Source organism: Bombus bifarius, unplaced genomic scaffold, assembly GCF_011952205.1.
Source record: "Bombus bifarius isolate JDL3187 unplaced genomic scaffold, Bbif_JDL3187 scf7180000008047, whole genome shotgun sequence".
NCBI lineage: Eukaryota > Metazoa > Arthropoda > Insecta > Hymenoptera > Apidae > Bombus > Bombus bifarius.
The window spans coordinates 2,907,478-2,922,120 of NW_022884413.1; the positions used below are offsets into that span (position 1 = coordinate 2,907,478).

General features: G+C 39.4%; 1 protein-coding gene across 2 annotated transcripts in view; it reads right to left on the bottom strand.

Moving 5' to 3' along the window:
• Window positions 1-14,477, bottom strand: part of LOC117207869 (protein phosphatase Slingshot) — a 72,162-nt gene extending 57,685 nt beyond the window's left edge. The window contains exons 1-2 of one of the 2 annotated variants that reach the window (XM_033448528.1): window positions 14,270-14,477; window positions 7,999-8,054 (exon numbers count right to left, since the gene is read on the bottom strand). In XM_033448528.1, coding sequence (XP_033304419.1) covers window positions 7,999-8,054; window positions 14,270-14,326 — 113 coding nt within the window. In that variant the 5' untranslated portion in view covers window positions 14,327-14,477. Of the gene's footprint in view, window positions 1-1,824; window positions 1,863-7,998; window positions 8,055-14,269 lie in introns of those variants that run through there. The other variant, XM_033448529.1, reaches the window with a different exon arrangement.
• Between the last annotated feature and the right edge of the window lie 166 nt (window positions 14,478-14,643).

The window sequence follows — 14,643 nt, forward strand, 5'->3', positions numbered from 1 at the left end:
ATCTACGAAGGCGTAAACCATCAGCTATATTTTTCTTTTCTCTCGTTTTAAACCTCATCGCCAGACGGTGAGCCGCCAAAAATTTTTACCATCCGATGAACGTAGACAAAGGAGAACTCGTCTGATCGTTAACTCGATCGCTAATCCACTCACCCGCACGACGTCGTCTGCTGCGTTTCCCTCTTTTCTCTCCCCTTGCGCAACCCTTTGCTCTTTCCACGCACAAAGCGATCTAATCGATGACTGCTTATTTTTACACAGTTTGGTGGTTGATCATGGACTTTAATCGCCTTGAAAGAGTAGCGAGCCGACGCCAATAGAAAAACGAATAGAAACGAATAGAAACGAATAGAAACGAATAGAAACAAAGCGTGTAATTATCGATCGCTTTGATATCGAATGACAGTTATTAACACGTTGCTTTTGATTTATTTATTATCATTAAACCGTTTTTTTTAACGAAGAAGCTCGTTGCTGTATACAAAATATTAAGAAGAAAACAATGCGGGATTATTTTATGTTATCAAAACTTGAAAATCTTACTCGCAATGAATTGGTGAATCATTGTTTGAAACGAAGAGACCACAACCTTCCAGTGTGGTGTTCCTTACGATCGTATAGACTATAGATGGATTATACAGATTGTCGCGCAATGGATACTGAAATCCTTGGAAACTGATATCAATTGTCCAGAAATCTAGCGATGCCTACTCCGATTGTGTCAACAAAGAATATATCACGTCTATTGAATTTTTCCTTCTGAAACGCGATACGACGTGACGCTCGTATTTGCATAACTCTGACGAGAGTACTTGATTTACAAAATCCACGAGGAAATCAGTACAAATTGTTGTATTAAAGCACAAAATATTTAAAATCTACTAAATATTTATTGAACAAAAATATCTAGTGGTAAAGCTATAATTCAACGTTTCAACTTTAAACTAAGCAAGCATCACAATTGTTGAATATCGATACCGCCTCTGGAACATCGTCGACAGGAAATACGCGCGACCTTTCGAACCAGTCAACGAGAAAAATTCGCGTCTGCGATAGAAACATAAATAGCGAGTGTTTTGTGCGTCTCATTACCAAGCCCATTGACAAGTGGGCGATAAACAGAGAGTACAGTGAAGAATCTAACAGCAGCTGCGGCTGCACGAGTCGAAGGTGAATGACCTCTAAAGAGAACTACAAACTAAAAAAATCAATGTATATCCAGCCACGGATGTACTTATCGACAGTCGTAGCAAAAATCAAAAACGATAGATACATTGGAAGAATTCTATGCTTTAACTTTTACGATTCGAACGGCGTTCGAATAAATTTCCACCTAGCTTACAATTTAAATACAATTTTCTGCTTCGTTCGTATCGTAGATATCGCAGAAACTATTTCGATAACGTTGAAAGAAATTTAATCGAATTGTCACGTGCATCGAATACAACCGTTTATTGGATTTTCAAATAAGATGTCACATTTTGTTAACGGTTTCACAAATATTTGCGAAATTCGATTGAAATGAAACACCCTGTACGGCTGTCGCTTTCCTCGGTAAGTGTATCTAAATGGCGTAACGGCCGTGTAGACACGCTCCGCATTTTACCGTGCGCATCTTCTGTGCGTTCAGCATCGAGCAAAAACCAGGGAAGAAATGCAGAAAGTGCCATGCATTACGTAAATACTCGGGCACAATAAGATACGCAAGGTGTTATTCTCTCTCGGACACGGTTGTGTTTAGTCTGTTTCACGCAAGTTCGCACGAATCCGCTTTCAGCGATCGTTGCGATGCCCGACGCGTTTTCTGCACGCACAAACCATTACCTCGTTCCTGGCAACGATGCCATTTACGACCAGGGGGCAATTAATGCCGAGAAATCGTCCCGACCGGAGTCGCTTCTTTCCTTTCTTCTCCTGTTCCTTTCTTCTTCTTCTTCTTCTCCTTCTCCTTTTTCTTCTTCTCCTCCTTCTTCTTCTTCTTCTTCTTCTTCTTTTCCTCTTTCTTTCTCTTCTTCTTCTCCTTCGTCTTCTTCTTCTTCTTCGTCTTGTGAATGAGGGATATCAAACACGCAAAATTCATTGGTAACCGCGGCTTAGAAAAAGAAAGTCAAACTTAAAGAGAAACCGTATTTTGAAATGTTGCCGGTTTTCAAGTGACTTTTTGAATTTGTAATTCGAAAAGAATCGTCAATTCGTATAGTGTCCGATAAGCTAATTAGTCGAATGAAATTCACAACTTAATTTTACAAAAAAAAAAAAAAAAGAGAATCCATTGTTTGTATTTGTTTAAGAATTTAGTCCGTTATTTGAATGGAGAACGTCAATTTTCATCATTGTTCAGATGACTGATTGGATTAGAATGATATGCTAGTCTAACAACAGCTTCTACGTGCCATGATTAATAACAGCATACCGTGCTTTTTTGTTTCTTCCGTGCAGCTAATGCAATATTCAATGCAGTCTGCAGGATTATTCTACGTATTAATTATCGGTGTGTAGATATAGGCTGAGGCGTTTACTCAACGGTACCCGAAGTGTAAACCTTGATAACATCTCGCATAAAAATCTTGTAATTGACGAGACTTTCGTCAGTTTGATATATATACTAACAATTGGGCTTAATAATCGCGTAGGGCTTAATAATCTACATTTTTTTTTATCTTATAAATATTTTATTCTATTACACCATAACGTGACACATGTATGTATATGTATATCTTTAGAAATCATCGACAATTTTCAAACGTAATTTACATTATACACGTTTTCCCACGTACAATTAATAGCTGCACGGCATCTTCAACTTACTTATCCATTTTTTAAAAATAGAAGCGTTTCATTCGCTGATACCATGGTTTCCAGTCACTCGACTGCCACTGTATCACGAAACAAACTCATTCCGACACGCAACAGCGATTCTAAATTTAATATGTTTTTCCCCCATGGAGAGCATCAAAGAGCGGAGATACCGCGTAGTACGTACATATTTTGAATCTATGCTGTTTACTCGTGCAAAGTGCCATCGGTATTGTCCAAGCGGGCATCGTTAACGAAGGAAAAGATATGCAACGTCCGGCCATTATTCTCAACGAGACTGGCGGGTCTTTGTTAGTGAAATTTACGAACGACCGAGAATTCCGTTCAAGGTAGACTACCTTGGTCGGCTTCGATATCCAAACGGGTCGTCAGAATTATTCGCAACCTGTGTTTCTCCTTTTTACCTGATGCGAGCGGCACAATGGACGTTACAAGTGAAAACTCGATATTTCAGCACGATTGTTCCTCAAATACGAACGCACATGCCTGATTACTCGATCGCTCGATCGCTCGAATTTTCCGATCCTTCGAAAATTTGTACAGGTTTCACCTAATAAAGATCATTAATCAAGAAATTATATAGGAAAGCTAAGAAAATGTAACATGTTTCACGGAAAGAAATACAATTTCACCAGAATCGAGTACGATGCTCAGCGATGCTCCGACAACAGGGATTGTGGTGCACTTTCACGTTCCGTATGACCTACCGTCAATTCAATACCCGACCGCAAACTTATTAGCGTCTGCCACGGGAACCCGTTCCTATGAACCGAACGGAGCTTCGTGCGGAGGTTTGCCGTCTTCAAAAGGAAAACTTCCTTCCATTGTTGGCGACGTTTCTTCCGGACGATGGAACTTGACGCAGGATTCAATATTTGCAAAATCGCACGGCATAGATTTTATTGCTCGATAATTATGCTTTCTTCAATGTATCAAAGAGTTTCTGTATTTAGAGGCGAACAACATATATTTTATTGTTCGGTTGATATCGAACTTGAAGCTTAATCACAAAGATGCAAGTTTGCTTGATCTATACACGAAGAGTAGTTGTCCCGACCATCTTTCTTCGACGATTCCTAGAAACTTTCTAATTTTTCCCAATTTCACCGAATTTTATCGCAGGCCTACATTCTAACTATTCCAAAAGAACTGTGGTCAGACGCCGTAAGCAGGAGGAGCAGATTTCACGATAATAAACAGCGCACGAATAATCAGCGTTTTGTACATTCGCGCCCAAGCCAAATCGAATTGCTCTAAAGACAAGTTCAATTATACGTAAAATACTGCCGGCGGGACGATCATTCGTTTCCGCGCGTCCATAAATCTGCCTCGTTTGTATGCGAGAACACTCTCTTATATAGAGCTTCTCCTTTCATCTACAATCTACGACGATCTACACACATCGGTCACCTTTGTCGAACCGTTTACGGGGTGTACGTTTTCAGTCTATTAGATCAATCGAAAAATCCGACTCTTTTCTACCTTTGGAAAGGAAGAAAACCAAAGACTATCGTAGGCAAAAAGTGAAATTTTCAGTATTCGAAAAATAAAATTGGCGAAACATGGATTTCTCGATCCTTCCAAGAACGAATTGAATGTTCCAACTCGTGAAAGACCTAATAAGTAACTTTTTAGTATCCAAATGATCGGTAGATTTCGATTAAATGCTTATGTTCAAAAAAGTAATCAATCGTTTCTCAATCAGTTGTTATTTATCAGTTGCTAACTATTGAAAATAGGACACCCTGTATATGTACGTTTGCAGAGAGGTGTTCACCGCTGTATGAATCGGCTGGCATGAATTACATCGCTCTACGACAATCGTAATTCTCATGTCGTACAAAGTTTTTTCGTCTGACTCGCATTGCACGAGTCTATTTCGAAGAGAATAAGCTCGCGAAAGCACCCAATATCAGCGACGATTCTCTTTCCACCATGAAGAGGAAACCATTCCTTTGGCTGGGTCGGACTATTTCGCGTCGTGACCTTTAACCTCGGCTAGGCTAAAGGTCACGTATCTGTTTATAAAACGGTTTTCTAAATGGCTTGGCCAAAAATAGTATGCAAAGCATCGAAGCTGCTAGAAACTATCATCGATACGCGTTTTTCAAATGTAATTTACGTGATTTAAAAATTATTTTTGGAAAGAAAGGAAAGAAAGGTATCGCAGCAAAAAGATCTATTGTACAAACATTTACAATCTTCTTCTGCTGGAAAGATAGACACCGCTGATGTTAGACTTACTGGTCAAATCGTATCGTGCGAGTTTTTAGACTGCGAAGCATCATCCCATCCCTGTGCTATCTCAAATTCTAAAAACGTTTTGCTCCTCGTCGCGGAAGATGTGAAAAACGTTGTCTGGGACAATTGGCCTGATCTCCCAAACTGTGAAAGTGCGTCGCCGTTCACGAAACGAGGAACCTTCATTTCCGGCACCTTTCCTGACTCTCAGAGAAGGTGATGATATTACACGGTCGCGACTTACACGGATTACGCAACCCGCAGCGTAGAAAGTCGAACGATTAAGGCAAGAAAAGAGACGAGCTCGCTTCGACTTCCTGCAAATTAACGAATGTTTACATCGCAAAGACTCAAGGAAGTTCGCACGAGACTTTCCTTAGGCCGTGGAGCTGGCTTAATTGAATTATTGCCAGAAGAAGGAAGCCGCGGGGACGAGAAGTCTTTTTCCCAAGAAAGGAACTCGTCTGCCTGATTAAGTAACAGTTCCTTGTCCTGAAATTATTTCCTGAGAACCGAGTTCGCGAACGCTTGCTTTCGATTAATTTGATCCGGCGCGTCGCACCGAGGAAATCGAACTGTGCTTACTTAACCTAAGTACGCTTATCGTTAGACTCCGGATGTTCATGCAAATGGATAGTTTCATAGAATGCAAATAGGGAAATTAAATGTATATTTACATTTACAATAGGGAATTTTTCTGCGAAGGTCAGAAGATTTCCATGTATTAGAAAGATTAAAACGAGTCATAAAAGATTTATGACAAGGACTAGATAACTGGATATGAAATGACGAACTAAGGGAAGCTTAAAATTGGCATACGAATGGTCTACGTATACTACGGAATATTACAGTAAAATTTGAATAGAACATTTCTCATCACGTACCTAAGGGTCATATATTCTGATTCACATAGTCTATGAGAGTGGTCGTTGGTCATGGTCGTTGTTAATTATACTTTCTTTTGTTCGCCACTGTGGAATACTTACGCCAAATTTCAACCAAGCAGCTCCGCCAGAAGTAAAAGAGGAAAAAAGAAAAAGCACGACTGAATATAAATATCCATCGAAAAGATTATCCCGTTTGCACGACAACATTCGCTTCTCGATAGTCAAAAGATGGTTTAGATGGCTTATACTTGGCAACGAAACGTGCGACCACAAGCCCCGAAGACAGGTTTTAATAAGAAAAAAATGTTGGCGAACGACTAGCCTCTCGGTGCAGCCACTCTGCGTGAATTTCAGCGATGGACAGTACGAGCTAAATTACAAACACTCCGCCAAGCTAACCCTTTTCGAATTAATTAGTTGATCGAATGAAAGATCGAATCGTTTGCTGCATCGTGCGATAAAAATCGACAGGTTGCCGTAATAAACGTAGTATATCCGTTTACTTATTCGAAGGACAAAAACCGCTTTGGATGCAACGGAGGATTCATCTGAGGCTCGATGTTTTGAAAACCGAAAAAGAAGGGGTACCGATACAAGAATTTCTCGATATCCAAAGTTTTTTTGGCATGTACGAGGTACAAGAGGAAGAATACCAGGGAAGACGGTTGACAACTTTAGTGTACCCGTAGCTGTACCAGCCTTAATGGCACGAACCACGCGATTCGATCTTATCGGAGTTGTAGGCCAGAGTACGTAAACGCGTATTTACACGCACACACAGACGATCGCGTTCGTATATATCTTATAATACATTTAAGATGGAAGCTTCTGGACCTTTGGAAACTGGACCCCTTCGAGGGACTGACCGATTGACAAACGCGTTTCGATACTAACATGTAACCACGGTGCCGGTAGCCAATGACGTTTCGTATCAACTAGAAACAGGTTTAAATCGCTGTACATTTCCACCATCAAATAGAATCTCGAGCAGACCGACCAAGGTCTTATTCTTTGCCGTTATAATTTGCCTTGCGATATAGCGCGATCACACGATCAATCAGAAGTGAAATTAACACGTTTCTGGTGTCGGAGCAAGCGAATTGACAGAAATACGTGGAGATAAGGTGCTGAGATTCTGGTCACGGTTGTATCAAAGGATTTTTAATACGAGTGTTTTTCCGACCAGTCGCGGAGAGACGAGATCGCGAGGAAGCGCGTCAACGGGATTCGTAAATTCCCGTTACGATTTGACAATCGACGCCACGAACTGATCGATCCCCTATTTCGGTTAGGATAATAGACGTGATTTAATTAGTATAACACTTGATTAACAGTTCAAAGATATTATATATCTCGAACAACTTTGTAGAAATGATAGTTACGCTGGTGCGTAATGTATAAGTTTATTAGGTGAATGTTCTAAAGATGATGAACCAGTGAAGTCCGGTATGACGATGCTGTTGCAAAGGAAAACTCTTACTCGGTGTAATAAGCCCAGGTTTCCCCAATTTTTACCTGACTGAACAATAACCATAAGGAACGTCTCGACTTGAATGTATTTTATAACAATTAAGGGCCCTAACGGCAAAATACAAATGCTTAGTTTTATGACAGTTCCTTAGGATTATTGCGGCTCGCTTAATTCTATGTGCTGATGACCGCCTCGAATGTAAATAGTCACCGGACGTAACAACGAGAAAGAAACAATAAGGATTAAAAGGGAACATTATCATATAGAAATATAATATCCTTAAGGGCCCTAACGGTAAAATACAAATGCTTAGTTTTATGACAGTTCCTTAGGATTATTGCGGCTCGCTTAATTCTATGTGCTGATGACCGCCTCGAATGTAAATAGTCACCGGACGTAACAACGAGAAAGAAACAATAAGGATTAAAAGGGAACATTATCATATAGAAATATAATATCCTTACTTTGAGAGAAATGACACAAAAGGTCCAAAGCATATCCAGATTACCGTTCTCTAATTGAAAATATATTTGTCTGACAACATAATAATTCTAGACATACTAATTTACGTCTAAAACTCACCTTTTACAACTCCTCGCCGCTTCGTCGTCATCTGCTGGCGCACCAGCACCAGAATCCTGAAAAAAGAAACGAAAAATCAAACCTGATTAGTAACAAAGTGCCGCCAGTCTAATAATTTGAAAATTGTTCATCTGGCAAAGCAACTTTAGTAATCGCTGCTTCTAGAATCTAGAGTCTTTAATTTGATCCGTGTACATAATGGAATACAGCACTTCCCGAATAAAGAGAATATACGCTTCTTGGATCCCTGGCAAAGATAATTGAAACGCGAGCGAAACGAAAGCCCGAAGAACGTAGCTTTCGAGCTAAAGGCAATTTCGTTCAGGATGTATATCCACCTGTTAAAATAGGACAAATTCTTCCTATATATAGATTCATATATGCGCGTACATAGTTTTCACCGAATTAAAATTTGTCTATTTTGAAAGAAATTATATTTGTGGATACCATTAATCCGAGAGCGACATTTATTATGCAGCGACCTAATAGAATTAAGCTAACGTAATTGTTGCTAACGTAAATATCACGAGCCAATGAATTGGAAAACCTCCTGATTTACATATTCAGCGCTTTAATCAGCAATCTCGCGTCATGAAAAAATCCAAGTAGGTATGTACGTCTATTTCAAACGTATATATGTGTCCGCGTTATAGCTGTTTGAATGGCAATAAAAATTCATAACTGTCGCGTATGTTAATTACAGAAATACGCGTTGATTATTTTATCAACAAAGGTAAATCTCGACGTCGGTGAATGAAACTACACGTGCACTTACACGTGTCCGATGCACACTCGAGTGTGCGTGGTGAAAAAAAAAAAAAAAGGCAGAACGCCACGCCACCAGCTAAGCACCTGTTAAGGCTGCCTTTGTTAAACGATTTTACGCGTTGTGCCTCAAAGTGCCAACCACTTGCCTTCCGCGGCTCGTTATGCGATAATTCGCGCACCCGCTACAAAGGCTACCGTCGCTGATACCAAAGACATCGAGCAAAATTTATTCGAACAAAGTTTACGTAAAACGAGCAGAGAGCAAATTATTTTCGGCTAAAAGCAGCCACCGCTCGCTGGAGATTCCGTATAGGATTTCAAAGAAAGGTTCGAAAGTCACATCAAGCGAAATCGTTTCAAATCTTTTACCCCGAGTCGTTTAATTCCATTAATTTTCCAATTTTCTTGCCTCGTGAGATCTAAGAAATATGAAACAAAGTATTAAGTCTTAATCTAAGACTTAATACTTATGGGTTGATTAGATATAAGGTATCAAACGTGTTAATAAAATATTACAGGGGTACCAGGATACTGTCGCTGTCGAGCATACCACGCAGAAAACGAGCCTTTAAAATCAATAGGCCTGTGTCCCCTGTCGAATCCACCCCCTCTGGACACGTTAGAAAAATGCAACTACCCTTTCGGACGGTGAGTGCACTTCGTAGGCCGCGAAGCATTCAGCGCATGCAAAGTGCATGATGGGAAACGCGAACCCTCTTTCGGCTCCCTTGCTCCGAGGACCCTGCGAGTTAGTCACCCCCCTGAATCTCTCATTGCATCGCGGAACATTTTCTTCGGTATCGCATAACGTCGCCCACGAGATTCCAAGGTTCGACGCGTACCAAATCCAAGTTATTCGTTTTAAGATAAACGTCGCAATCGGATGTATTATCTGTATTAACATCAAATTCCACTATCCCCCATTCTCTGTTTATTCCTCGAATTTGAAAGATTCCAAAAATTAGATATAATTGCTTGAAGCCAACTATAACAATAGCAATTTGTAATTACGGTTTTCGCCGTGCGATGTGCGAGACTTTAGTTTTCCTCAAAATAACGGGTAAAACTGTTTATGATAGATAAAATAGAAGTAATGTAAACTTTATAAAAAGAAGAAAAATTAGTAATAGTAGATAAGTAGATAACAGCGCAAAAATAAAGATATACAATCAATAATGCAATACACGTTCGTTCGAGAACAATCGTAAAACGAGATTCGATCAGAGTGTTTGAAAGGGGACTAGGCTGGAAAGGGAAGCCCTTCGCATCGATGAATTGCAAATAGTGCAAAAGCGATAACTAAAATCACATAAGGCAGACGCTCGCAACCCTTTGCGTACAACAGCGATCTTGTACTACTTTACGCAAATACCAAATCGTTAAAGCTACACACCTAAAACTCTAAATACACCGCGTGTTATTGAGTTATCCGCCTTTATCAACAACTATTTTTACAGCTAATAACACGACATCACGTTACAACGATTTGATGACGATAACACGTTAGAAAAATATGTTGTAATAAAATTCTGTCGTTCTGTCTACCAAAATAATTTGCAATAAAAACAAAACAAAAAGAAATATTATAGTAGAAGGAACCGGCGAAGCAACGATCAGCGATCAGAATTCGCGTTCACGAAAATGAAAATAAACATCTGCGTTTATGTTTATATCTATCTTCGAATTTCTCGAGGGAATTCATCCTGCGTGGTCATAAAGCAACGGTTGCTATTAGCACCGCAGCGCAATTTTCCATCCCCGGCACCACGTTCGCCCTTAGAATAGAATCTTCTGTCCGCTAAAAGGAAAATTACGCCACAGTCTTCTAATCGTAATTTTCAAACCGAATTGCACGCTGATACGAATGCGATAATATTTACAAAGATATATGCACGTACACCCGACTTTCGAAACATGACCAGATCGGAGAGAAAAAAGATCAGAGGAAATATAGTACGAGCGACGCAGTTTTTTGAAAATTCACTACAAAAATAATAAAAATATCTTTGAAATTTCCCTTCGTAATCACAATTTTAAGAGATAGAATTCAACAACGTAAACCGGCTAGAAAATGAAATACTACATTCACGTAACGATGGCTTTCAACGAGTTAATTTAACACCATTTTCTATACTTTGGCAAAGTATATTTACGATGAATTATTATCATGTACTACATACTACCGTGATACATTGAGTCGACCAAAGTTTTCATATACTTGCGGCGATCGTCTATTTCGTTCTGTCCTGTTTACTTTACGAATCTCTGGGATTAACCGCTTCTTTACGCTCATAGAAACTTTTGTCGGTTTGAAATTCGCAGAAATTCTGAGTACTTTCGAACTGGTAAAAACTTTGAGTACTGTACTTTACAACTGGCAGAAACAACTGGCGCTATTTTCCGCTCCATTTATCGTAACTTTCGTTTCACATTGCCATTATCATCTCGCGCAGCTTTTCTCCGTATCAAGTTCGAGTTTATTTCCTAACGAAATAGCAAATGGTGCAAAGTTGGAAGGAAAGAATCGCAAGTACGGCATCTTCGCACAGCTTAACGCAGCTTTTATCTTTCCCGCCCATCCTTGAATCGTATCGATCCTCGAGATCTCTCCGCACCAAGCAAGAGCCCATAAGAGCGGAAGAAAAACCGATAATTTCCATAGTTACAGCTCGTTTCAGTTGATCAAGTTTATAAGCAAAGAAGGCTCAGCACGTTGCTCCTTCGTGTATTCACGTCGAGAATACCGGACCATAGAACTCTCCATATCTGGATAAGTAAACTGGCTTTGGTGGACAAGAAACGCCACTTGCCATCTCTTTATCAGAGAAATAAAGTACCACAGGGCAGATTTGAACGTTTATCACGTGCTGCTGGAATTTAAATAAGCTTAGTCCCGTAATGTCCTGTAATATCTTTAGCACGCGTTTCGAAATACATTCGATGTTAGTAGTAAAAAATGATCGAGATACATCTATATATTTGTAATAAACGGAAGTTTATCAAGATAATTATAGAAAAATGAGCTACACTTGAAAAGGATGCTTTTGAGAGAAATGATTCCTTCCGAAACTATTTATTATCTGGCTTGGAATTTTTTGAATTAAACTTACGATATAACAAAAAATATAATTAAATCTTTAAAATGAAACAGCAGGCAAGATGATATAAGACAAGAGGCTAAAGACAGTGTCCAGACATTAGCTCTTGAGACGGCCATCTCAGAAACACTGAACAATAGGTCCACTTCGAAAGACATACTCCCAGGCATTTTCTACATTCGTGTTTACTTTCTTCGCAATGTGCGATAATCAATAATGCATTACACGTGAAATTTTGATCCAAATTATCTATAGAAGTACAAATATTTCCTTGTGAAAAACAGAGATACACACTAATTCAGGGGTTTACATGGTAAACGATGTAAATAGTTTTAGTGGAAAAGAATGTAATGTCATGTTGAATGTAGTGGTAAAAGTACTACCACAAAGAAAAATTGAAATCGCAAATTTCTCGGAATTAGTAGGAACCCAATCAACTCCAAATTCACTTCGCAGGAAGCCAACCATTATGAATCGAAGCAAACGCGAAATGTGGAAAGAACGTTCGATCGTAGCAACAAGACATTGGCGAAACATGTTATTTTTGATATTTCACAACATGTTATTGTTGACATAGATGACACATGCAGATTTTCACTCGAATTACTAGAAAATCCTATAACAGTCTGTTTGCAATAATCATAAAGTGCCTCGTAGGAAAATTTATCTCGTTCGTTGTTTAATTACGTTGCAATTACTTAATTACTTAATATCGAACGCGATATACCAGTTGCATAACGATTAAATAGAATAGAATCCGAAATACTTCTCCGTTATTTTTCGCAAGAACGTAAAAGATTTTTAAAGAAAGTATAGCATATTAATTAAATTTCGTTTCGTTTTCTTTCGTCAAACAGCTGTTCAACGTCGCAGAAAAGCTCGCTTTGTCTTCCGATTGCATCGTGGAAAAAACTAATCGTCGAAAGGGCCGCCCCGTTTCCAAACCAAATCAGGATGGGCGAACAACAAACCAACGGCAGGCTCGTGATTGGTCATCGTTGAAGCTGACAAAACGCAGATTTTGCGAAATGCAGACTCTACTCGTTTCAGCAAAATCATTCTACCGGTGGAAGGAAACGCACTCGTCACGGCACTCGTTTTCGAATAGGAGATACGTATACGCTGGAACCACGTGTTCCTTTCGCTCTCTTTTTCAACTTTCTTTCGTCGCACCGGTGTCGTAGCGAGTTCTAACTCGACAAAGACAGTCACCATCATCGCGACGCTACCACTGCAGACTCCGGTGCACACGAGTGTCGCAGTCACAAGTCACAAGTCACAAGTCACAAGTCACAAGTCACAAACAATCGGTGGCATTGCGACGCGACGCGACAAACCCTGACGATGCGGGGGTACATTCCTCGAAAAGCGAAACTAAAAAGCTCTTTTTGTTCATGGAAAGGATATTTTGAAATTTCGATTATTAACGCTTAAAGACTATCATAACTGAAATTTCATTCACAAGAGGAAAATTTTATTTTAACATTATCGTCCTTCGATACCACCGCAATGTTATTCGTAACTCCCACAAGCAATAACTTTTCTGCTTTTCATCTAATAATATGCGGTCGATCGAAAGTAAAAGTTTAGACTTCCCAAGATATGTAAAAATAGCTAACCTATAAAAAAAACTTTTTTTTTCTTAATGCGACGTTTATGTTTGGTTTATATATACATGGAAAGATTAGTAGTTGTAAAAGATGTAAAAGTTTATCCCTCGTATCTGAATTGGTATAATCCATGTGGTTCGTATTATACGGTTTGTATAGCCTGTGTTATACAAATTCGTTAGCTATATTTCCATTCTTATTTTTATTAAAAATCTATCTATCTTTTCTCATGAAACGAAACGCAAAGATCTTGATGCAACTAGATTTGCAAGCGCGTCTAAAAAATCATGTAATCGCACACAATTGAAAAAGATACAAAGATACCAGGTACGATAATAAGTCACGCATGAAACGAGTCATTTTGTACAATTAATTGATATAGATTTCCAGGAACCATAGTCTATGATACAAACATGTGTGACTCTAGCGAATTAGATAAGTGACGATTAACCACGTACTCGTGCGGTGTTGCGTTGTAGTCTTTGGTCGCGGGAGGGAAACGTCAAAACAACTCTTTGTTTACCGCAGACATAGTTTATCTATGGCCACAAGCTTCCCTCGCTTACCGTCACTACGTATATCGAGCAGAGAACATGGAATTTTCACAATTCCCTTTTTCAATTGGCTATCAATACGCCAAATAAGGAAAGGCTGTTCGAACAGACCCGAACGATCTCTAATGTATTTGCGACACGGTATTTCGAACAGCGATAATGGTAAATTTCAAAACAATGCATTCCCAGTAAAAATTGACAGCAGCTATCGACAAAGACGCACAGAAGCAAGAAAACTTACCGAACTCTGCGGGGAATTGGATATACTTGGAGACCGTTGCACGGTGACCAACGCCATGATAAGGACCTGCCACGTTGTTGAGATGTTGGAGACAACACTCACTGTCACTATGCACACACGTAAAAACGGTCGGATCGTTTGAACCACGGAAAAACGATCATTTTTCACGCACTTCTAACGGCATCACGCTCGCGGCAGCCATATTCGATACGGTCTAACGTAGCGGCCAGTCTACGCATGCGTCTAGCCACGGCGTGCGCACACCCGCGATTTTCCTTATCATACAATGACGTCATAGTCATGGACTACACATTTTCATTTCTTTAAGTATAAAGTATAATAAACTTACCTCGAAATTATAAAATTAAAATTAT